This window comes from Rissa tridactyla, chromosome 10 (genome assembly GCF_028500815.1).
Source record: "Rissa tridactyla isolate bRisTri1 chromosome 10, bRisTri1.patW.cur.20221130, whole genome shotgun sequence".
NCBI classification, from domain to species: domain Eukaryota; kingdom Metazoa; phylum Chordata; class Aves; order Charadriiformes; family Laridae; genus Rissa; species Rissa tridactyla.
Genome location: NC_071475.1, coordinates 15,406,071 through 15,429,653, shown reverse-complemented (window position 1 = coordinate 15,429,653; position 23,583 = coordinate 15,406,071). Strand labels below are relative to the sequence as shown.

Genomic DNA, 23,583 nt, shown 5'->3' with positions numbered 1-23,583 from the left:
ACACAGGACAAGCAAATCACAACTTTCTAATTGAAGGTGACGGAAACTCATCGCTTCTCAAAGCCTTCCAGCCAAAAAACCTGCAGTTTTTCATTCTCGGCACAAATCAGAGATGTTGTCAACAAATCACGACAACATTCCAACAATCCCAGACCCTCCATCTTCACCCCTGGTGATGCAGATACCCATTAATGAGCAAACTGCCCCCAGGATCAGCCTCACCCAGGATGCGCACAGCTCCCATTTCCTCCTCTCATTAATGTTGCGACAGCTCCTGGGAAGCCCCGGCGTGGGCAGGGATCCCACAGTGCAGAAAATAACTTTCCTTCAAGCTTTGGGAAGAGGCGGGACGAGGGGCTGTCTCAGCTCCCCCGGAGAGGGGATGGGGATGCTGGGCGGGCGAAGAGATGGGGAAGTATCCAGTGTTTCACTGGGTCACTGACCTCCTGAAATACTGGAGGTCAGTCATCTACCTGAATTCTCCTCTAGTGAGAAAACTCTAACTGCATTTCAACACCTTTAATACCTGCGGGCGCACTGGGGAGAGGCTCCCTCCCGCTCCACTCTTCTCGCACCGAATGCTCAGCTCTGTTACCTATCACGGGTAAAAAACCCCCCGGCACTGGTTCTTCCACCTAGACTAAAGGACAAGTTGGCATTTGGGTACAGGTATAACAATCTGCATAGCGTTTGCATCACATTTTATTTAATACATTAAATTAATTACGATTTAAACTTCAACTAAAAACATCACTTTTGTTTCTACACTGCAACTCCTTTTTGGTGATCTCTTAATAAGCAGTTCTTAACCTACATATAAACCTGATTTATTTTTCTTTTTCCTTTTCAGATCTTACTTTTTCTTTCATGTAATATTTGTCATAATTTTCTACCAATCTTACCTGCTTTGAGGACACCAGAAGCAAGTTGCACCGAGCACTTTTAATAACATCTTTAATGAGATCCAAAGGCTATTTGTTCTACATTAAACCAAGGACATTTTCAGCACAACACCGAAGTAGAGAAAAATGATTAATCTACAATTTTTGCAAAAAAGCTTATTATCATATATTTCTGTTGACACACAATAAAACTGAAAATTAATTATTTTAATGCTTCTATATCTGACTACAGCTTTATGTTGTCTTCTCATTAATGGAAGGGGATGGCCCATGCGTCTTCAGCATTCACCCCGCCTTCCCTGCATAATTTCTTTTAATTAAAAAAAGAGCACGTACTTCCAAATGCGCATTTATAATACACCGTCTTTATCTATTTAAGTTGATAGGTCAGAGGAAATCTATCTTCTGAAAGCAGAGGCAATCTCAGACCATTTTTCATCCTTCAGTAGGTGGCCCAGAGTCGGAGTTCCTGTAACCGGCCCCACGCCAAGCACTGACTGACGGGGGGGTTTGGGGGGGGGGGTCCATGCTGCTGCCCTCTGCGTTGTGCCCAGCGCTTCATTCCCAGCACCTCTCCCTGTCAAACCGGTCAGAAGGGAGTCCAGTCTGAGAGTCGTCCTCCCTGTGTCACCAAACAGGCCGAGCTCGCCGTGCCCTTGGTATCCTACATGCGGAAAATAACATCTCCCACCCGGGGAGCAACCCGTGCCATTCTTACACACCGGGCTTCATTTCAGAATATCACGTATTCATTTGAAAATTAATAAAACCAGCCCTCATTGTCTCTCGCTGTTCATTCTGCTGCAGTCATTTTTTTCCCTCTCAACCAACAAAAGAAATTTTTAGGGGAAAGTTCAGTCTCCAAGCGCTTCCCTTCAATTCCCACTACAACCTAGCACACAGCAAACCTGCGCAGCGTAAATTATCCGGTTTTGTGCTTTTTTTTGAAGGGTGCTCTAAAGGCATCTGGGGGGGGGCGGGGTGAGAGGGGAGGATGAAAACCTATTGCACAGCATTAAGAGGATATTTACACATCAGATTTCAGCTTCATACAGGGAAAATGACAGCTCACTGTGGGACCAGCCCAGAATGCCTTCATTGAGTGACACTCCAACTGATTTCAATTGGAGCTTTCCTTCAGTGTTTAATTATACTATAGATCACCTTGAAATCACCAGCAGGTTACTCAAGAGACACAGCTATGAGGGAGAATTTACCCGAAAAAGTGCTAGCGCTCTTAAAACTTTCATTTGGGGGGGGAAGATCTAGCTAGTGTGGTGCAGGGATTATGAAAAACAATAACCTCTTTTAGTTCAGCTACTGGTTCATACTGTGCGGACCACAGTAATCTGCCAGTGCTCGTTTCCCAGTGTCAGGAGTCCCGCCAGTCCTATTTATCAGGACGTTTATCATTTCTTCCTGGCTAATGACTGCACGATCTTTGAGTAGGAATTAGGATTTCGACTCAGAGGTATGTAGAGCAGACGTGCCTACATACAGCCATAGGAATTTATGTAAAGCACTCCTCTAAACAATACCAAGGCCCTTTAAAAAGCTGCATGTTTTCAGCAGACGGGAGGGGGGGCAGGACGGTGGTGCCACTTGGCAAAGCTCGGACGAGGTGACACTGGCGGAACTCACAAGCCACAATTTCAGCCTGAAACCCCCTCCGGTCATGTCACTGCTCATAACCTTTTACCAGCTCCTGATGTTTCTCTTGTTGTATACACGGAGATAAAGTTCTGCTTAATTAAAGGAGCAATTTACAGCTTGTCTGGCTACTAACTGAGACAATGAAAGCAGACCTATGGAAATCGTAGCCTGGACACCCCTCTCTCAAGCATTTATTATATTTTGGCATAAGCTGGCTTGTCCTTTAGTGTCACAATCTTCAGTCAAACACAGCGGAAAATGAAGCCTGGCACCTCTGACGAATGAGAACAATCTGCAGTGAGGAACATGCCCCTTCACACCAACAACGGGTCACTGTGCCCAAATGACCAAGGCACTGCCATTTCATAGAATGGTTTGGGTTGGAAGGGACATTAAAGCCCATCCAGTGCCACCCCCTGCCCTGGGCAGGGACACCTCCCACCAGACCAGGCTGCTCCAAGCCCCGTCCAACCTGGCCTTGAACCCCTCCAGGGATGGGGCAGCCACAGCTTCTCTGGGCAACCTGGGCCAGGGGCTCACCACCCCCACGGCAGAGAATGTCTTCCTAATGTCTAATCTAAATCTACCCTTTTCCAGTTTGAAGCCACTACCCCTCGTCCTATAACCACATGCCCTTGTAAAAAGTCTCTCTCCAGCTTTCTTGTAGGCCCCCGTCAGATACTGGAAGGCTGCTATAAGGTTTCCCCAGAGTCTTCTCTTCTCCAGGCTGAACCCACCTCGGGGCCTGCCCAGCACTCAGCATCTATTATTAGAGATGAAGCACCAGACTGCATTGTGTCCCCAACCATCAAACACCAGGATCTCAACAGGAGTGGTCTGATCGCAACAGGGTTCACATACACTGCGATGCAAAACAAAAAGGGAAAAGATGAAAGATTTCATTTCAAAGTGAGGTGGCCCAGTTACATACTTATGTAAGAAAAAAACTGTTCAATATTTTACTATTCTGGTGGAAGGAGCCTTAACAAAGTTCCCGTCAACCAAAGGTGTTTCAGATCTTTAGTTTCTTCCACTTTTTAGGATGGTTTGACATGTTTGCACGTATCTTATTTCAAATATACCCATGTTGCAGCTGGAACTTAAATGAAGAACTTAAATGTCATGAGGTATAAAGTAAATAATTAGATATGGTTACCTTTTGTATGACTCCTAACAGAGAAAGCTCAAATGGTCTAGCTGACTCCCACGCTGTTCTCCATCCCCAGATCCGAGTGCTACGAATGCAGCAGTAGAGGATAAATAGCACGAAGCAAGATGAGAGGCCAAAGCCACCAGCACGCAGTGTTTGCTCTGTGCCCACTGACTCCACCAGAACGTTCCACGTACCCGTGGTTCTGCCCTCGCCCAGTGCCCGTCCCACAGCAGCACCACTGAAGGCCTTCGTTGTGCGGGGTGACAAGAAACCCGCAATCCAAAGCGCCAAAGCACATACAACATAGCTCAACATTAGGACAGAGCAATTGCTTACCACTTAAGCAGTCCAAATCAAATGTTCAAATGCCTGTTTCTAACATGTTCATAATGCTCAGCAACTAGCAAGTTGGAGTCCTAAATAACAAGCCTGGATGACAACGGCACCTCTACAAGCAAATCTGGGCATTCAGATTTTTCTCTTGAAAACTCCTTTTCTGCGTTGTTTTTCATGGTATAGCTGTGAGTTGACCTTATCCAAGTTTTGAGAAAAGGATTAGCCCTTTCTGTTTGTTTATCTCTGCTTATGAGCTAATAACTTATTTTTTTCTGTTATTTACGATGGTGAAAAAGGAATGCATCTGCCAAATCCGATATACTACTGTCAAAACGGAAAGGGTAATAACTAGAGATGTACCAAATGGCATGTGTGTAATTTGGATAGCATTTATCCTGAAGTGCCTGCCAACTCAAAATGCTTTAGTTTATTTATCCTACTAATTCCCAAGCTGATTCAAAGACCAGTATTTGCTAGTCAAATTATTTGGTCCCGTTTTTCCCTTTTTAAAGAATCAGCATCAATGGTACAGTAATTTTCTCATCATGTCTAGCGTGCACGGCATAATGACACACAGGCCGGGGAAGCAAGATGAAAGAAATACAAAATTCTGAGTGAAACTCAGTACCTAACTCATTTAGGCCCTAATTGGATTGCTGCAGCGTTATTAATGCTATTAAATTATCTTGCTCAGGTTATACTCAGTCCATCAGTCCCTAAAAGGACTGTAGATGGTACACAGAAAATTAGGGTTGGCTGATGGGACTTTAATTATACTGCACTCGGGGCCACTCTTCCATCAAGGCCGCAGTCGCGTCTCGCTGAAGGCAAACCGGGCGAGGAAGAGGAGGGTGATATGGTTGTGACGGGGGTCACTGCAAGGGAAGGCGGCCGAGGGCTGGTGCTGGCGGCTGCTTCTGCTCCCAAAGCCGTGCAGGACGCTGGTGTGGTCTGCAGCAGGTAGACCGAGATGGCATACAAAAACCCAGCAACGCCGCTTGAAAATGAAGATCATTCCATGGATTTAACATCTAAATTAATAAGAACAAAAATACTGGCAATGCCTTTAATGATAATGGTATTGGTCTAGTTGAAATTCTACTAAAATTCTGGAAAAAAAAATATAAAAAAAACCCAGAGGCTTTTCAGGGTTTTGTTTGTTTGGTTTTGGGTGGTTGGGGTTTTTTTTTTCTTGTTTTAAATTAACCTTGCAAAGCTAAGAAATGTTGTGCCTCATCACATTTTTGAATACTGAAACAATAATAACACAATACTTTGCCTTTCTCCCCCCTTCCCCTTCCACCTCTTTGAAAAGTAAAAGAAGGACTGGCACCGGTAACTTCCTCTTTCCAGTCAGGCGCCCTAAATATTCAGCCATAAGACATGCTCCCAGTTGTGTACCTCCCTGCCAGTGCAGTCAATTTTTCTCCTCACTCCTTCCCACAAACAGGGTAATTAATGTTTTCATTAAAGTCGTGGCGAGCATCCTGGCGCACTGCTCTCTCCCAGCGCCCGGCCGGCAGCGGGAGATTCGCCCCCCGGTGAGGGGGGACCATGTGTAGAGCTCCCATGTCCTGAATGAACTCCAACCTTGGGTTGAGTTTCTCCCCAACCAGGGAGAAAATCCTGTCCCACCTTTTCCAGCTGTATTTTTGAGAGGAAAAGGGACCCAAGATCTACTTTTGCAAAGGGAGTTTAACGTCTGTGCTACCCTGCACCAGCCAGTCGAAAGGCATTGCAAGAACGGAAAAAAATATCTAATTATACTTACCATTGGGAGCCAGATGCTCGGATGCTACTTTTAACGGTCAAATACACACCCTCCGCACCATTAAGAGGTGCGATTAACAAGTAAACAAGGTTGTTTCACGGGAATCATTTAACACAGCGTTTTCATATAAAATGTACATTTTCAGATTAGTGGAAGAAGAAACAAATAAAAAAAGGAAAATAAAGCAAATAAAGGCTTCCCCTAAAGTTTTAAGAGCAGGCTAAAGACCCTGTGCAGCTGTTTATTTGGGGCTATTATTGCCTATCATGTGAACGATTAGCCGGAGACACATTAAAATGCACGCTATATATCCAATATTATAGACTTGCCGCAAACCACGTCAATTTTCTCCAGAAATCAGTACTCAGGGACATTTAAAAAGTGATTATTTTTGACCCACTCAATACACGTTCTCTGTCAGGAACCTTTATGCTTTGCTTAAGTGTTGGAAACTAAAGACTGGTCACACGGGCCTGATGTGTGCGGAGCTTTTAAAAATACCCTGTGTGGGATTTCTTTCTCCCCTCTGAAGCAAACGGGCACAGTGTTATGCCATCACCACCATTCCCGCTCTGCCATCCTTGGCACTTGCATCTCTACGGTAGCAAAACTTCATTTTGCAAAACACAGCTGGATTATGTTTCGGACCTACATAAAATAGCTTTAAGCCAATAGTTGCCATGTCTGTTAATACCATACATTAAAAAAAAAATTTACATGCAAATTCGATAAATAAAAATGGGAGACAAACGAGCGAGCCTTTGGCTGCTGTTAATAGCCATCGGACTGCCGGGCGTGCCTGGAGGATGCCAGCCCAAACCCGCAGACAAGCATAATAATAAAACTTTCTTTGCCCTTGGTCTCGGGCTGCATCCTTGGTTTGTGCCTCCCCAGCGGGTTTTGCTGAGAGACGCAGAGCCCCCCCGCTGCCCCCCGGCTCTGCCCCGCTCTGTCCCCACCACTCCCCACCCCCGGGAGGGCAGCGCCGGGCTCTCCCCACTCACAGACACAGCGATATTAAACAAAAACCTTCTGCCACAACCAAAAACTGCAAGAGGAAACATAAAGAAAGGAGATGTCAAAGGACGAAGCGTGACCCGCGTGTCGGCGGCTGCCCTGCTGAGCTCACTAGACATCAACCACCATACTGCTGGCCACTGCCTCCGGGACAAAAGGTCACACTTATTTTGCAATGGAAAAGACAAACCCTAAATGAATTCGATCCAGAAGCAGAAACTCAATCACTATTTTGCCGACACTTCTCCCTCTTTTCCAGGCACAGCCTTGGCTTGCCAGCGCCTACGGTGCTAATCGCACGCCTCTGCGCACCCCCAGCCTGCAGCTCAAAGACTTCAGCAGAGAGAATATTTTCTGTCAACCTCCCTTTGCCAGGGCAAGGATGAGATGCAAACACAGAAGCTGCTGCAGCATCCCTATGCCACCGGAGCTCACCCACCGCAGAGAGCAGCCCGCCTTCCCCCGCGCCTCCGGGGCACCGGCAGAGCCAGGGGATGCTCCAGCTTTACTGCGGGAGCCATGGGCGTCCTGCCGGGCTGAAACGCGGGGAGAAGAATGGAAAAGTGTGGCAAAGCCACAGCTGTGTTCTAACAGCAGGTCTAACTAGATCCACAGCAGATCTAACTAGAAACCTGAGTTTTCTACCGGATCCCCTGACAGGTATTTGCAAAGTGCCGAGTGTTCACGCACTCTTGGACCAGTTGCTGCTGGTTCCTGCTCCCAGAGCGGTGGAAGAGAAGCTGGCTGGTGAGCAGGAGAACAGCTTTGTTGCACACACGTGGTGTTTTCCCCTACATAGCTGGGTGAACTTCTCCAAACACAACAAAACGCATCTGTCATTGGAAAGCATCTTTCTGTTTTCAGGTGTGAAAAAAAGAATATTGCACCCTCAATATCACACCAACTGACATTACTACTCCTGCCAAAAGCACCCAAACCTGTTAATTACCCATAAAATATCCCAGCGAAGTATTTGCTCTTGAATATATTTGCTGGTAAAAACACATTAGACTTGCAAAGAAGGATTTAAGGAGCGATGCGCAGGAACAAAATCACCACCTATTTTAAAAACACAGTGATTTATTTTTTGACCATCTATTTCTTATGCATACATTCTCAGAGCATAACTCTGCCTGGTGGGTATTAAAGAGAGCAACACAAGATGACGCAAATTCTGAAGTCACGAAGTCTTCTGCTACGTAATTTTTTCCCTTTAGAGTTTTTATGAGCTCCTTACCTTTCTGTTTTTTTCCTATCTTTGAAAAGATATGTAATACATCTTAGACATTCTCTCAGCCTGCTTTCTCTTAGCATTTATATCCCTACAAGCATTTTACCGTGTGACATTCTCAGACCTGGAGGAAAATTATAGCGATGCTCAGAGTTGCCAAAAGCTGATATAGCTTAATTCACTTTGCTTTGCCTAAGGTAGCACAGCTCACGCGGTATACATTACCGCCTGGGCAAAATGGGTCAATAACAAAGAGGAAATGACATTTCACGTCTCTAATTCCAAGTCTGAGCTAGTTTGCAGAGTGAGGTGTAAGATTTAACTATTGCCTTCCTCTTTTTATATAGCAAACATCTATACAGAAAGTTCAACTCACTGAATAACCTTTCTTTTTTAAAAAAAATACAGTTTTCATGATTTTTCAAGTGAGGCAAGTAACAGACAGGCAAGGGGTCCGCACTGCTCTGGATCTTCTCTTGGTGGGTTATTTTCTAATTCTGCAGACGGTGGTGACTGAGGGCTGCAGGTACTCCTTCTCCTGGCTGGTTCTGTTTTGCTATTCACACCCAACCTTACCAAAGCCTCCTAACGTTCGAATCCTCTAAGTTACTTTTCCCCATGCCAAAAAATGCCACCCTGGCAGGATTTCTGGTTCACTTCACACAAGACCTCGCTGCGGGACGATTGCACAGGGTTACCACCTGGGTACCAGCTGCTGCAGCAGCACACAGGCAAACTATTTGCCACTGTTACAAACCCCTCAGCTTTCTATTGCATATGTTCAAAAGTTCGTGCAGTCAACATCATGCTGCTCTCAAGATTTTCTGGTTTAATTTGGTATTACATGCTAAATATTTGGCCCAAGTGTATTGAAGGTCACTTTGAGACAGACTCTGAGACTCTCTGGACTACAACATGCACTACTTTTTTCAAAGAAAGCACAGGTGAAAATAGGATTATCTGCACTGATTGATGATTTTTAATGACTTGTTTAGCCCTCTTCTGCAGTACAGAAGAAGCGCTGCTTGATTCACATGGTTACTATCATGTATTTTGAGGTTGTGCCCTTATCAGAACAAAAATTATTTACAGCAGCCATTTCTAAAGCTAACGTGTCAAAACCATCTGCGGTACTACAACTGCATCGGTTTTATTCCAAGAGCACTTACCAAGTCTGGCCGTAGTCACAGCTTGTGAGCAGGACCGACATGATTTCAGTCCCGTTGCCTGTTAACCTGCATTTTGGGGACCCGCTGGAGGACTAAGGAATTAGCATCTGGCCATTCAGCGGGCCAGTGGTTTGAAAAATTCCCTTCCAGTCGGCTGGAAGTTAATTCTGCAAGTTAAGATAATTAAAGGTGTTCATGCTGGTCACGGTTGACATGAGCAATGAAGAAACACGGAATCTAATGACGGAACAAAACAAACAACATCTATTATTATAGTATACATTATTGCTATCGACACATTGGGCATGGTTCCTCACTAGCCAAAACATGCAGTTGGGATGCACTTTAGTAACACGCTGGTGTAATTATTCACCTTTAAATTTCTAAATGGACTGCATGCAATTTGGCTGACGGTGTGATGGGGGCTGAGCTCAGAAACCCCAGCTACGGCCACGAGCTTTGCAAACGGGCTGTACAGACCTTTCTGGAAGGACTTTGCACTTAGCGGTGTTTGCGCTGTGAGATAACTCCCAGAGAGCCAGGCCCCCACGAGTGAGACTGTCACCATGGGTCATCTGGTGACTGTTTGATGCGACACTGAGAAGTGGACGGAGGGACAGGAGCAGGGTCGGGGGAGCAGAAGACACGGAGTCAGTAACAGTGCCTTGGGGGAGAGTGGCTTCAGGCAGGTTTAATTCATCTCAGAGGGCACAAATGCCTGAAGAAGCAGCCCATAACTTTTTTATGTACCATAAAACTAGTTATTTTGGGGCAGACTAACACTTCCAAAGAGTGCCTGGAGAAGACAAGGAATGCTGTTGCCCTCGGACCCAGCCCCAGCTGAGCACCAGCGGCAGCAGCCGTTGCAGCTCGCCAGGAGCAGCACAGGCCGAGCACTAGTTCCACGGGAAAGAAACAGCCTGGACTCAGTCGCTTTCCGAAAAAGTCAATGAGGCAACAGTGGCTAAAATAATGCATAATTTTTCAGCTATCAGAAGCCCAGTTACTCCTGGATAGAGCTACATCTCCACGTATGCCAATATGCTGTAATGTATAGCTAATTAAATCTAAGGGTTTAGCCAACTTCATTAAAAATGTAAGCGGTGATAATTTTCAACAAGTGGCTCTATCAGCTGAAAGCTCAAGGTTCTGCACTGACACACGAAAACAAAACATACTAATCATGCTTAATACTTAAAATCTTAATTTTAAATAACACCCTGACCTGATTTGCTGAATTTGTTTAATGAGACTGTCTAACACCTGAATAATGCATACCTCCTGTCAAGCCATCGGCTCACAAGATTTCAGGCTCCAGGTTGTAATATAGATGTATTATCTTTGTACCAGCTACTCATTACAGTCTGTAACAGGAATAGGAAATGACACTACAAGGGCCAATTTGTGTCACAATAACTGAAATGAGAAAGGAAATTGATACCAATTTTTATCTATCTTGACGTAATCTTTGAACCATGATTTTAAGCTTACTCAGATGTTGCAAACCAACTGAAACTTAAGGATTATATATTGCAAAGGTCTGTGCATGAATATATGCCCATCCACCCATATATACACACATAGAGGCATGTAAACACACGCATTTTCTTCATATGTATTTGCAAATAGGGCTTTTGCAATTATACGTTATGCGCATATAGGAGCTGGAACTGATAATGCTATCAATAATTGTGCTTTCAGTTCCACACAAAAGGTGAAATTGCTTAAGCTGAAATTTTCTAGGTTGGGAGATGCCAAATTTCTGTTTTTCAATTTCCGATAAATTCTGCAAAATACATTCTTTTAAAAGCATCTAAAAACCCTCCAACCAACCCTATGGTCATTGTGGTGAACTTCTCTCATCTCTTGCTATTTGAAGCAAAAACTTCTAACTGGCCAGACAGGTGCCCTTTTGCTCGCCTTCCGCCAGAGACTGGGGAAACCCCAGGCTTGCAATAAAGTGAAATTTGCCTGTGCTCCAGAAAGATTTATCTTTTGCTGAGAAATATTCTGAAAAAAAGCCATCTGCTCCAAACATGGTCTACTCCCAAGAAAAAAACCAAAACAAAACCCAACAACAAAACCAAGAAACAATGAACAGCAAGAAATTTGAACACATTATTTTAGAAAAATACCATCTGTTGGCAGAATATTCCTGAGCATCAGACTTCACTGAACAGTTGCTTGGATCTAATTGCCATTCTGAATATTTTACCAAAAAAAGTCAGGTACATATAGGTCTCTTGCCAGAAGGTAAGACATTTAATCACTGTTTTCATTAGCTTGCTATTCATAACATTTATTTCCAAATTCTATAACAGAGACGTTTATGGCATTTAAATAGATTAGTCTGAGCCCAGAGAGATTCAATAGGTGTCGAAGTGTGCAGGATCTGTATAAATTGCACAGATGATTGCGAAGGTACTTAATATATTTCTATTTGTGGGGAAAAAAGGAGCTGCAGCATGGAAGTTGCATCATTCTCTGTCAAAGCCTTGCTTTGAAACTGTCCCCACCTGCCATCAGGGTCCGCGATGGGTCCCCATCCTCCGGGGGCCAGAGCTCACCAAGAGCCATTCGTGCTCTGTTTGCTCCGAGACCAGAGACTCGGAGCTACAGGAACGTTACTTTCTTTAAAGCGAGACTTTTATTCCATTTTTCATGCTCCTCTAAAACACTGGCCCGAACATACAGTGAAGAAAACAACATAATATAGCTATTTCCCTGAGGAGGAGGGAGTTATTAATAAGTACACAGCAATCTCCTTCGCGCCGTATAACATGAGGCAGGATTTATAAGGGGAGTTAGATCTATGTAACGTACGTGTTTATGGAACCTTATTGATAATTATCAATACTATTAATCTTCTAAGCACTTGTTTAGAAAGATTGCAGCAATATATCACTTACGGCTGGAGGAAATTAATAAAAGCGTAAGGGACCGCTAAGCAGCCAGCCTTCCCGGCGCTGCATGCAAAAGACTCCATTTAACCGGCAGTCATGTTTCAAGCTGTACCCTGCTTCATGCCACTAGACCATTTACAATTCAAGGGCACATCTATAAAACAATACGGATTTTTTTTGTTTATCTCTCCACACAGTACGCTTAGGCATCTTTAATATGTATTTGTTTCTGTTTGTAAACAAATTACTTAGAGGAATGTTTTAATTTTATCCGGAGCTCACAGTTAACCCTGCCTGATGCTTTGGAAGTGGAACGTGTTTCGAGTGAGAGCTCCTTGAAATCTCTACAGTGTAACAGTGGACAGGACATCGTGTTTTCCACCATTGCTCTTTATCAGCCGAGGACACACCTTCTTCAGCCATCCTGAAAATGTGCTGCAGCGTCGGATCAGCACCGAGTGCCCAGTGGCACCTTTACGAGCCATAACACTGAGCTGGAAGAGTGCACTTGACAAGCCAGAGATGCCGATGCAATTAACACAACATGATGCACCCTATGCGGACACTAATAGGCTGGAAGTACAGCATTAATTAGACAATCAAGCTGAAAAAAAACCCAGCCCAAAACAGGAGCTTGCTCTAGGAAGTTAACCCTCTCTATTGGCAAATAAACAGGTCTCCTGTAACCATTTCACTACTCACCAAGGTGAAGGTGAAACAGGGCGTTCATGTCCACCATCACATTGTGAGTTGCAGAGGGATGGTACAAGACGAACACCAAACCTCATCTGGGTGCTCCACCACACAATGGAGGCGGGAGGACTTCCCCCATGGAGAGCTTCCTTCTCGGAATTCAGTCACGACCTCCAGTCCCTCATGTGGGATCTCGATACCCCAAACAACTCATTTGTTGCTAGATGAGAGAGAGCAGCCCGTGTCCCCGAGCAAGAGCCCGGACACATCTCTCCAACCCGCTCACACCTCACCTCACCAGCACCGACACTGCCAAACCAGGGCTCAGCCACTCAAACGGAAAACTTTAAACGAGTTCAGCCTTTTAACGACCCCCAAAAGCTTGTCTGCATGAAATAAGAAAACAGTGTTGAGATGGAAGAAAAGGCCAAAACTCTGGCTTTTTGGTCAAATGCAAGCCTGCTGCTCACTTCAGCAATACGAGAGATTGAACTGGTATGCCCACTTGGCCAAATCCAATAGCAGTCTACTTACCGGGCAACACTTTTGCATAAATTCCATTTTTAACAAAAAATATTAACAGCAAGTCTAGCTTTACGTTACTTTTAATTCTGCACAACTGTTAGAAATTTCTAAATTTTGCTATCATTTTAGAAGAAAAATTGAAGGAAGTGGAACATATGCCCGTTCTGTCTGCTCACCCATCTGTCGGTGCCAGCTTCCTTCCTAGTAACTTTTGAACTCGCTGCCTGATTTGAAGCACAGTTGCAACAAGCAGAGATTTCTGAGGGATGTGTCTGCAGGATTGGTAAAACGCAGTGGACAGTTAGAAGAAAGACCCACCAACAGCAGGCGTCTCTCTCACCCTTTTGGTTCGGCCAGCCAACCAGTGGGCTTACGTGTAATTCAAAGACAACCATGCTACAGGCTGATGCTTGCAAAGCAAATGCTATAGGGGTTTGGGAGGGAGTTCAGGCACTGCAGGGAAATTGTGGAGATAACTATAGGAAGGAGTCACAGGGAACATGATGGAGAATGCTGCTGTGACAGGGTATGCAGAAGACAAATCCCTGAAAAAAATAAGATCCAACAATTTCACAGGGATTGTTTTCTTTATTTTTGGGTTTTGACAGTTCAGGGACGCTTGCAGAGGTTGGGATGTGAACACATAATAAACCTAGGAGCTGCTGAGTTAACTCTATATAGCGAAAGAGAAGCAATATCACCAAATTTCCCATGAGAACCTACAGTTCCTCTAGGAGTGATCCATTTCTTTCTCCTTCAGGCACATCAGTTCCCCCAGGAAAGATGCAGAGAGATTTCTGTTTTTCAGGCACTTCAAAGCATTGGAAGTTGCTCTCATAGAAGGCAGCCAGGTATCAGAGCTGGCGGCCCAGTTCCTTGCGTTCCTACAGTGCCTCCTGTTGAGCGACCTCAGGGTGCTTTACGGAGACTAACAAAGGCACACTTGTCAGGAAGACGTCTATTGTTATTGGATTCAGGGTATGCATGGGGTAACACAGAGCACAGAGAGTATCTTTCTAAAATGCAAAGTGAAACATAAGACATGAAAGCAGAACCTGTGTCTCCTGGCCACTCTGCCTTCATGCTTCACCCACACTCATCCTCACTATGAACAGCACAAGCATGAGAGATCTAGATATTGCTAAAGTTAAAAAAGAGTTACCCATTTGAAAAGCAAAACAACCAAAAACCATTTGGTACTTCACACACCTCCTTTTCCCCATGGTAGTTTTCCTCCTTTCCACCACCAGCCCTTTTTGCTTTTGAAACACATCATTAAAGCTAAATACAGTCAAAATAGTCCTCCTCATAATGATGCAACTGCCGTGTAATACATGAGTGTACCCTCAACACCAGCACAGTAAAACACAATCCTGGTTTCAGATGCTAATATTTCTGTGGTCCACAGACTTATTGTCTAATTGCATTAGCTGTACCTTTGCTATTCCACAGGCTGTGGGGGTCGCGATACTGGACTGCAATGGGGATGCAGCTGGCCAAATTTCTGATCCTAAAATTCAGGGCAAAGCATTTCAAACTGCAGGAGGACGCAAACTATAAATATTGTCTGCTAAATCTGCATGCAGGGGGCCGACAAGGGGCTGACAGAGCTTGACATGATCTTCATGAAAGAGCGAGAGGCAGGAGGTGCTCTTCCATGACCTCGCATGGGAGGTGGGTGGGCGTCTTGTAATCACAACTTCACTGCGGGGAGAACAAAGGACTGCAACAGTTTTTCATGGAACACTGGCCAAGCCATTTAAAATTAGACATCTGCTCATTTTATCCTTGCGTAGATATCTGTGAAATACAGCCAAAATTGTTACTAAAGCATGCATTGAGTACTAGGGGAAGCTGCGCTAGGGTGCCTGACACCAAGCAAGCAAAAGAAAATTTAGTGATTGCACTGTCCTTACGTAAAAACTACATTACATCCCAAGTTTGCTGCAGTGAAGAGTCATAAAATATTTTCTTGGTTACCAACCAAATTCTGACCTCAGATACCAAAATGTAAATCCAGGGTGAGTCAACCGCACTCAGAGGAGACACTTCACGTACCAACTTGCGGAAGGGAGAGCAGAGCCTGGCTCCGGCGCGTGTCGGGAGCAGGCATCTGCCTTTACTGAGCGTTCCTGCCAGACGTAAGAAAGCAAAAAGGTGACACAAAGATGTGGAGAAGCTCTCAGCACTGAAAGAAATACACAGATGGTTGCAGACATTTTGTAAAACCAGGTTTATAAACTCCTGACAACAAAAAGAAAACAAACTGATACAGCATATTTTCAGACTTGCAAATACGTTGTTAAAGACGTCGTTAGTGTACCTACTGTCTTATGCAATAGAAAGAGAAATGTAAAAAGTAGTTCTTCAGTAATTTTACATGAAAAAATATGGTACAGCTATCAAGATTAATCAGCCCTGTGCCACTTCTGCCTCTCACTGAAAATACTGTGAGAATGGGGAGGTGACAGATACCATTGTAGATGGGAGTGACGACGGACTGAACAGCAGCCCTTCTTCCGGGGAAATAACATGGCAAAGTGTTCTTGCTGCTGCTTTGAATGAGGACAATGATAAAGAAGAAAACTTTTACTCACCTATGATGGTCTTCATCGCTTATTTACCTACCGCCTTTGAGATCTGGAGTGTCCTTACCATCAAGGCCTGCATAATAAGGCAAAACCACTTTTCTCTTTTGTAGCTGAGGAAATTCAGACACATGGAACTAAACCAGGCTGCCCAAGATGACAAGTCTCTTGGAACACAAAGCATCGCTTCAGCCCTTTCTAAACGCAAAGTAGCACTCTCACCAAACATCCTTTCTTTTGTTTCCCCTCTCGTGTTGGTATTAAAGAAATAAGAATTTGGGAAATATACACTGAAGTGTTATCTCCACAATAATTACTGAAGAAAAATTGTAGCCTTTGGCAGTTTTTCCTGGGATGTTTTTAATAGTAGCTATTATTTCGGTTGGTTATTTTAGAGTATCCTTGACTTCTCTAAACTCCACAAATTTCTTTATTACTGTAAGGAAATACAGTACCATCTACTATAAGGAACTATCACAGCAATGCTAATCCTGTGTGAGAAACCAGGACCTGTAAGTGAGTAGAAGGGAAGTTATGAGCGACTCTCAACTACTGACATAACCCTGTAGCTGGGAGGATACGAGGGTGAGGAACGTGTGCTTTTTATGGAAACATTTAACACAACAACAGGAATAGAAATCAAGCTCCATTAATTTAGCTTTAAATTTTAATGAATCAGGATGTGTAGTTTATATAAAGAAGGATTTACTTAATAAAATATTAATATTTTTGCTAAAAGAACTGTAAATTGCAAGTTAATATAGTTTTCCTTAAATAGAACATCAAAAGTTGAAAACCACTGAAGGAGCATAGAGCAAATCAAAACAAGCCCCAAAGTTCAAGAAGAGCAAAATATTGTGGTCAGTCCCAGAGACTGGACCGTTGGTAATCCACATTAATTACTCATTTAACAAAAGACATGAAAACATTATAAATAGAAAGAGAAAAGGTCCTGCATTTGGTTACGCTCCAAATGATGGTGCTTTGATCTACCTCAGTAGCCCATGGCTTGCCGCCCGGCTGCAGAGGTGGAACGGCAGTTGGGATCTCCCTGCAGTTACCCAAGTGCAGCAGTCATCATGCCGGGTCCACACGCAGAGACCCGAGGCACGAGCCACAGCTGCTGTGACCACACGTCGAGTGCCAGGTATGTCCTGGCCTCCTCTGGAGTGTGTGTCAGGACTGGACCATGCTCACACGGCCATCCCTTTCACCCTGCATACTATTTTCAAAGGAAATGCAGCAGCAGAGGCAGGGAAGGAGCCGTACCACACCAAGGAGGGACAACATGAGGACAGGGAGCTGGTATAACCTCCGGCGGGAACCTTGACCAAGAGAAGAAAACCCTTTTGTAGCAACTGGCATTTCACTTCAGGAATACCTTGATTTTATTCAGGCTCTGTGGCTGAAGAGCAGTCATACTGAACTGAAAACATGAAAACACTGTCTTTGTGCTTTAATAACGATTTGACAAGGAGTCAAATAACTATAAGGTTACAGCAGCCCTATTTCTCCATGTATTTGAGGCTCAAGCAGCTTGCATAAAGTCAAGCAGGAAGCCAGAGACCTGTCACAGACCATCCTCGTACAGACAAAGCTGACACAAGAGTCTCCAGCTTTCTCAGCCACCAGTCATGTTTTTTTTTAATCTGGGAAACATCAAAGTATCTTGGGGGTCTTTGATCACCTGCTCTTACATGCTTGTTTTTCTTTAGGCGTCACTGCAAAAAGGCCATCTCATTCATATGGATATCTTTGCTACGTGCTTAAAAGTAACAACGGAAAAGTGAGTCACTCAAAAAACATTTAGTTTCAGCTTTCCTAAACCCAGAAAAACTGAAGAATATAACCAGAAAAACTGAAGAGCATCTGCAAATGAAAGCCCATTGGTTTCAAACCACAACACATTACTGCTTCGTTTTCCAAGTTGGCAACTAGGGACTTCAGACACACAAAAGTAATAAAACTTGCATGATCACGTAATGCCTCTATTAGTCTGAGGAGCTCTGGTACTCAGGGTACAGAGAAAAGGTTGCAGGACAGAGCAGAAGATGATAACGTGCAAAAAAAAAAAAATGCGTTATGTAGCTGCAAGAAATAATAAAGATCCCTATTAATTTTTGCAGGATGAAAAAGAAAAATATTAGTAACCATACCTGGCAGAAAAGTGCAAGCAAAGAATAAAGTAGACTCACGTTGAGCTGGAGGTCATCTGTCCACTGGCCGATGAGGCGGTAGCCCGGCGTGCTGGTGTTGGTGGTGTGGTACTGGAAGATGTCGTAGCGCCCTGGTGCATCACCGTTTTTGTTGAACATCACTGGAGTGCCAGCACTGCCTGGGGGAAGAAAACAAGACAAAATCCAAGCAAACAACCAACAAAAGCCAAATCACTGTAAAAATATCTATTTTATTTAGTCACGGTTGAGAGCTTTTGGACTGGCAATGCACTTCAGGCAAAGGTCATCTGTCACCCCAGCCATATAAAACAGATACTTCAGGACACAGTGGTATAATTCCAGGCCTCTTCCAGTGATTAATTATCACTGCCCAAACCCACTTACTAAAAATAAAACAAAGCAAAACTAGATCAACCTTACTTCATTCTAGCTTTGCACAAAGCAAGGAATATCAGAAGGCTTTTCTTCTGCCCTCCAGCCTCCCTCCCATCTCTCTTTCCTCGGGGAGTTCTTTAGTGAATATCACTCCTGTGAATGGAGCCTCTAAATGATTTTTTTTTCCCCCAGAAAGTGTTCCATCTGCTTCTGAGAGATACTGCTGTCAGAAGTCAGCCCAGGTCTAGTGAATCTTGACTAGCATCCAGAAATAGCTTCCTCCTCCACAATATGTTCTTATTCCCGTAATCAGCATGCAGTTGGGATGGAAAAGAACAGACTAAGCTATAGGAAGACTGTTCCTTGTCTACTCCCTTATTTAGATTCTATGACACAGGCTGAAAAGTATCTCAGTCAGGAACGGATCAGGATCCTGAATGGACTTTATTTGCCATATGCTAAGGTGACTAACAGGGGTAAAGAAGTGAGGGCAGGCAACAAGGCAAGGGTACCCCCACAACCCCCCCTCTGTGCCTGGTGCTGGGCAAAGCCAACCTGCACCCTGGAGGTGCGCCCACAGCTGAGCCATGGGACAGACCATTCCTCATCCTCAGGCAAGTTCTCACCAGAACATCTGCATTTTAATTACCACGGCATTAGATGCGAACCCTTTCTTAGATGAGAATTCAAAGCAGCGTTGCATTTCCTCAGATCTCTAGGCAAAAAATTCAAGGGTGACATTTATTTCAAGACATATTAAAATAGGTTTCAGTGGGGTAGAGTAATATTGTGTCAAGATTGAAGATTATGACAATACTCCAGCATATCTATATTCAAAGCTTCCTCCTGCATAACTTTTTTTTCCCTAAAGCAATGAAAAATCTCTCCTGTTGTAGCATTGAACTTTAAGATTATGGTTTTCTTCATGATTCCCATTCTTCATTGAATTCCAGTGAGTGAAAAAAAGATCTGAAGGAGTGAATTAGCATAGTTTCCATTCGAGCCCTGGTAAATTGTTTCCTGTCTATCCTACAATCCTCAGAGATCAGATACAGATTCAGTTCAAAGTCTGGTACAGAAAATCTTCCACTGAAATCTCCCCTTGCTGGTTTCTTATGAGCACTAGGCAGATACTTAATTGTTGTTACAGATTAATGTAGCCAGAATACATTTACAGTGAAAACACTTTAAGTGAATAAGAAGAAATGGCTGTAATTCCTAGGCTCCTTTGGAAAGTCAGCACAACTGGTAAATGGGATTTAGCTAATCACGACTCTTAAAAGGCTGTATCTTATTAGTTAAACTTGGTTTTGTCAGAGCTGACAAAAAAGTACAATTCAAAGGGCTCAAGTGAGGCCCCCAAAATGCAACACAGATATTTATGGATTCCCTGTATCCTGACAAAACCCCAGCATGGACACGAAGAAGTGTCCACGTCTTCAGGTCAGGAGGCAGACCGGGAGCAGAGGCCATCATCATGGCCATGCCAATGTCAACAGTGCCAAGACAAACTCTGCTGCAGGCTGAGGGGAAGCAGACGAGAGCCACTCTACAGTCACCTCCATGGGCCAACGGGAACGTTGCCCAGAGCCATCCTGGCTAAGACACAGCCACCCCACCACAGTGCACGGAGTAAAGCCACATCTCTCCATCCCTGGCTGGGCACCCAGAGCAGGTTGCCCACCTGCCTGCAGACAGCGCTGGCAGGACCCCATGCACTGGGGCAGCTGTGGGAAACAGGGTCAATAAGCGGAAGGCCAACAAGAAGGATACATGCTGTTATGGATCTAAGAGGTCCTAAATTGAGAATGTATCAGGAAGTGTCCCTCCAAAATGCGCCATTTCTGTGTTTGCTGGAGCAAGAAAACTTTTTGTAGGTTAATGCTAATTATTGCTTTCCGTAGCTGCACGCAGACAGTTTTAAACAAAGACATTTAAAATAATCCTTAAGTGCAGTGGATGCACTTGGATGCTACGGGGCTGCAGACTCCACGGCACGATACAGCATTGTCTGCTGGGTCACCTCCAGAGACCTGTAAAGGTACAGTCCCTTGGGACACCGACCTCACGCGTGGATATGGATACTTGATAGTCAGGAGTAAACTCGCCTGTTGCTATTTTCAGGTACATCACCATTTGTGAGTTAAAATAATACAGAAAAAAAGCTGGGAAAAGTCAGGGATTTGTAGGGAAGGCGAATGTCTATAGAAATGCAAAGAACTGATAATCTTGGGTCCTAAGTCAAGCAGAAGCATCGCATTTCCCGACTTTGAAGTTGGAGTAATTGGACTCCCGGCCAAGGATCTGCTTAGTAAGTCCAAGACCTCTCTAACCTTTGCGAGGGCTCTGGCGCATGCTTTGGTGCTCTTTTCGTACCATCGGTCTGTGGGGACCTGGCAGCCCTGTTTCAAATTGCTACAGCATTTCAGTCTCCACTTGCAATTCAAATTCCTTTGTACACTTATGAAAATAATAAAAAATAATGTATGAAAGTGCCATTACAGAGAAGAAATGGTATTTGCAAAACCAATCATATTTCTTACTTGACTTCTTGATCTTCTAATTATTAAAACATATGGTTGTTTAGTTGTTTTTTGATAATTTCGGATTTATTTTCCTTCTGTTAAGATTTACAAGAATTTTGCTCAGCCCCAGCAAGCACTTCAGAAACTGAGCATTAGCCTCCAGACTGCAGCTTCTTGCTCATTCAGAGGCTATGACAATTTAATTCACCTTCAGTTCCCAACAAATAAGCTGCCTTCTCACCACACAGACACAGAGAGTACATGACACCCTTTCACCTGCAGGATACATTCAAAAAAAGACACAATCCAACTGAATTTGTAGGATTTCGATCTCCTAATCGCCACAAGATGGGAATAAATTAATAGGAGAAGGACAGGGTGCCAGCTAAGGTGTTTCTTTACTATTCAGTTCATACTTACTGCAGTTTGAGTACCTGGAGGGCTCGTACAAACAGAATCTTTAGCTTTTTCACTGGCAAAAATACAATCTCTGCACTTGGAGATTTTCAGCATCTCACTGCATGAGCACTTGATGTTTTAAGTTTTCCAAGGTTTGGGCCTTTTTGTTCTCAAGGTAGTGTGACTATATCAAAATTCATACTGAGCTTCTAGTACAAATCCAGTCTCTCTTCATTAAAGCGTTGCTTGAGCTCTTCCTGCATGACTGTCATTACCTCTGCGAGGAAGAAAAGGCTCCAAAAGCAGGGACAGACAGGACGATTGCAGCTGCACGGTGACAAGGGGATTTATTACATGCAAAGAGGATCTCAAGCTCATGGGCTCAGGATGCTTGAAAAGGGGCAGCATTTTTCCCCTCTGTCACACAGTTTGGACAAAGCACTCCCACTGCTCTGCTTTTACTACAAATTTAGGTAGAAGACTGGGACAACAGGATTTTAAGCATAGACTGAATATTGCTTTCCAAGTCCTAATCTTCATGAGAGGGAGCCGCATGGCTGCACCGGTGACTCAGGGAAGGGCAGGTTAAGATCAAGGCTAAAACCGAGACAGCTGACACAAGCCCAGCAGCGCATTCCTCTGTCCCTGCCTTCTACGACATGATGGGTGAAGACCACGTAGGCACCAGCACCGGTGTCCCGGGAGCTCCCAGGCTTTATCAACAGGAACACACCACCCAGAGCAGCCAAAGCCTCTCTCGTTGCTTCTTCCATTCCTCCATCCCTCTGCATTTTTCAGGCTATCCCCGTCTGTTTGGTGAGTTATATGAAGGTTGTTTATCCTCCACCCCTGGGAAGACTCAAGCAATCCACAGCAATTCTGGGAATTCACTTTTATAGAATACAAGAAGAAACTGGTTTCAGAGCATCTTTCCATAGCCTGAGGAACGAACCCCAGGAGGGGCACAGCTGAACATGGAGCCTGGGCACACAAACACACGTGCAGTTATGCACAACGAATACGACAAGAAAAAACTAAACTCTGCCCCTGGATAATGAACCTTAAAAGGAATTGGTTCTTCTCCCAAGGAAAATGCCTACACCCAGGTAGCCAAGAGAAATTAAAAATGTTCAAAGCTATCTCAGTTTTACCACCATTCTCCTTCCCATGCTAAAAAGCAAAGCAGTACTTCAGTCCCTGTGCTGGACACGAGTTTCACGTATACAAGCAAAGAAAAACACCATAAGGCCTTGTAAATCAATCACTAATGGAGGAAAAAAAGTCATCTTTTAAAAGCCTGACCAAGGAAACACAACTATGGAAACCCAAGTTGGTCCAAGCCAATTCTTGGAGCTGGACAGTAGTCAACATTATCTGGACTCCCAGTTTCTCATAAATTATTTCTCAGCTCTTAAAATGATAGATGACCATTCAGCATCTTTATATGCAACAACTGTCTAGAGACGCCCATGTATGAGCTGCTTCTCAGTACCAAAATGGCCCAAGTGCAATACACTATATGAATGCTGGACTACTTCTACAGGAGCTTTGTCCTTTATAATTAACCTTCCAAAACGAGGAAAGCAGAACTCTCCAGTCCTCCTGATCACTCATCTCAAAATTAGCTCCTGGATGTAGTTAACACCACTTACTTCAAGGAAAGAAATTAAAATCTCCTCATATTCACCTTGCTGTTTATAAGATGATTTATACAGGAAAGAAAAACATCCTTGGCACAAGTGACCAAGCTCGACAATGAAATACCATCTGTGTTCCTACCTTTAAATCTCTTGGGTCCTATTGGCTATGCGTGGGTTTTGTTAAGTTTATCAATAAAAATGTTTATTGGTAGATCTCAGCAGGGAACGCCTCCCCGTGCTGCCCAGCGAGGACGTGAAGCTTGTGCAAACCCCTCTTCCCAGGCGGTGACAGCCCTGGCTGTAGTTTTTCAGTACTTCCCTAAATTTGTTCTAAATATGGATTTGGAGGTCTAACTTTCGGCTCCTGGCTAAATCTCAGATCTCTACCTTCTACAGAGCTAGGGCAGAGCAGTAAGACCTCCCGGTAAGTACATTAGCAAGGTTTATGAAGGGGAAATAACATTAGGTTGCTGTAATGTTAGCTGCTGTAAGTGATCTGCTCTGGTGCCTCTGGGCTGGTTGCAGG

General features: G+C 44.1%; 1 protein-coding gene across 1 annotated transcript in view; it reads right to left on the bottom strand.

The window, feature by feature from the left end:
* GRM7 (glutamate metabotropic receptor 7) overlaps positions 1-23,583 on the bottom strand; it is a 275,098-nt gene that overhangs the window by 49,537 nt on the left and 201,978 nt on the right. The window contains exon 7 of the mRNA XM_054216198.1: positions 18,137-18,276. Within this exon, the coding sequence (XP_054072173.1) occupies positions 18,137-18,276 (140 nt within the window). The remainder of the gene's footprint in view (positions 1-18,136; positions 18,277-23,583) is intronic.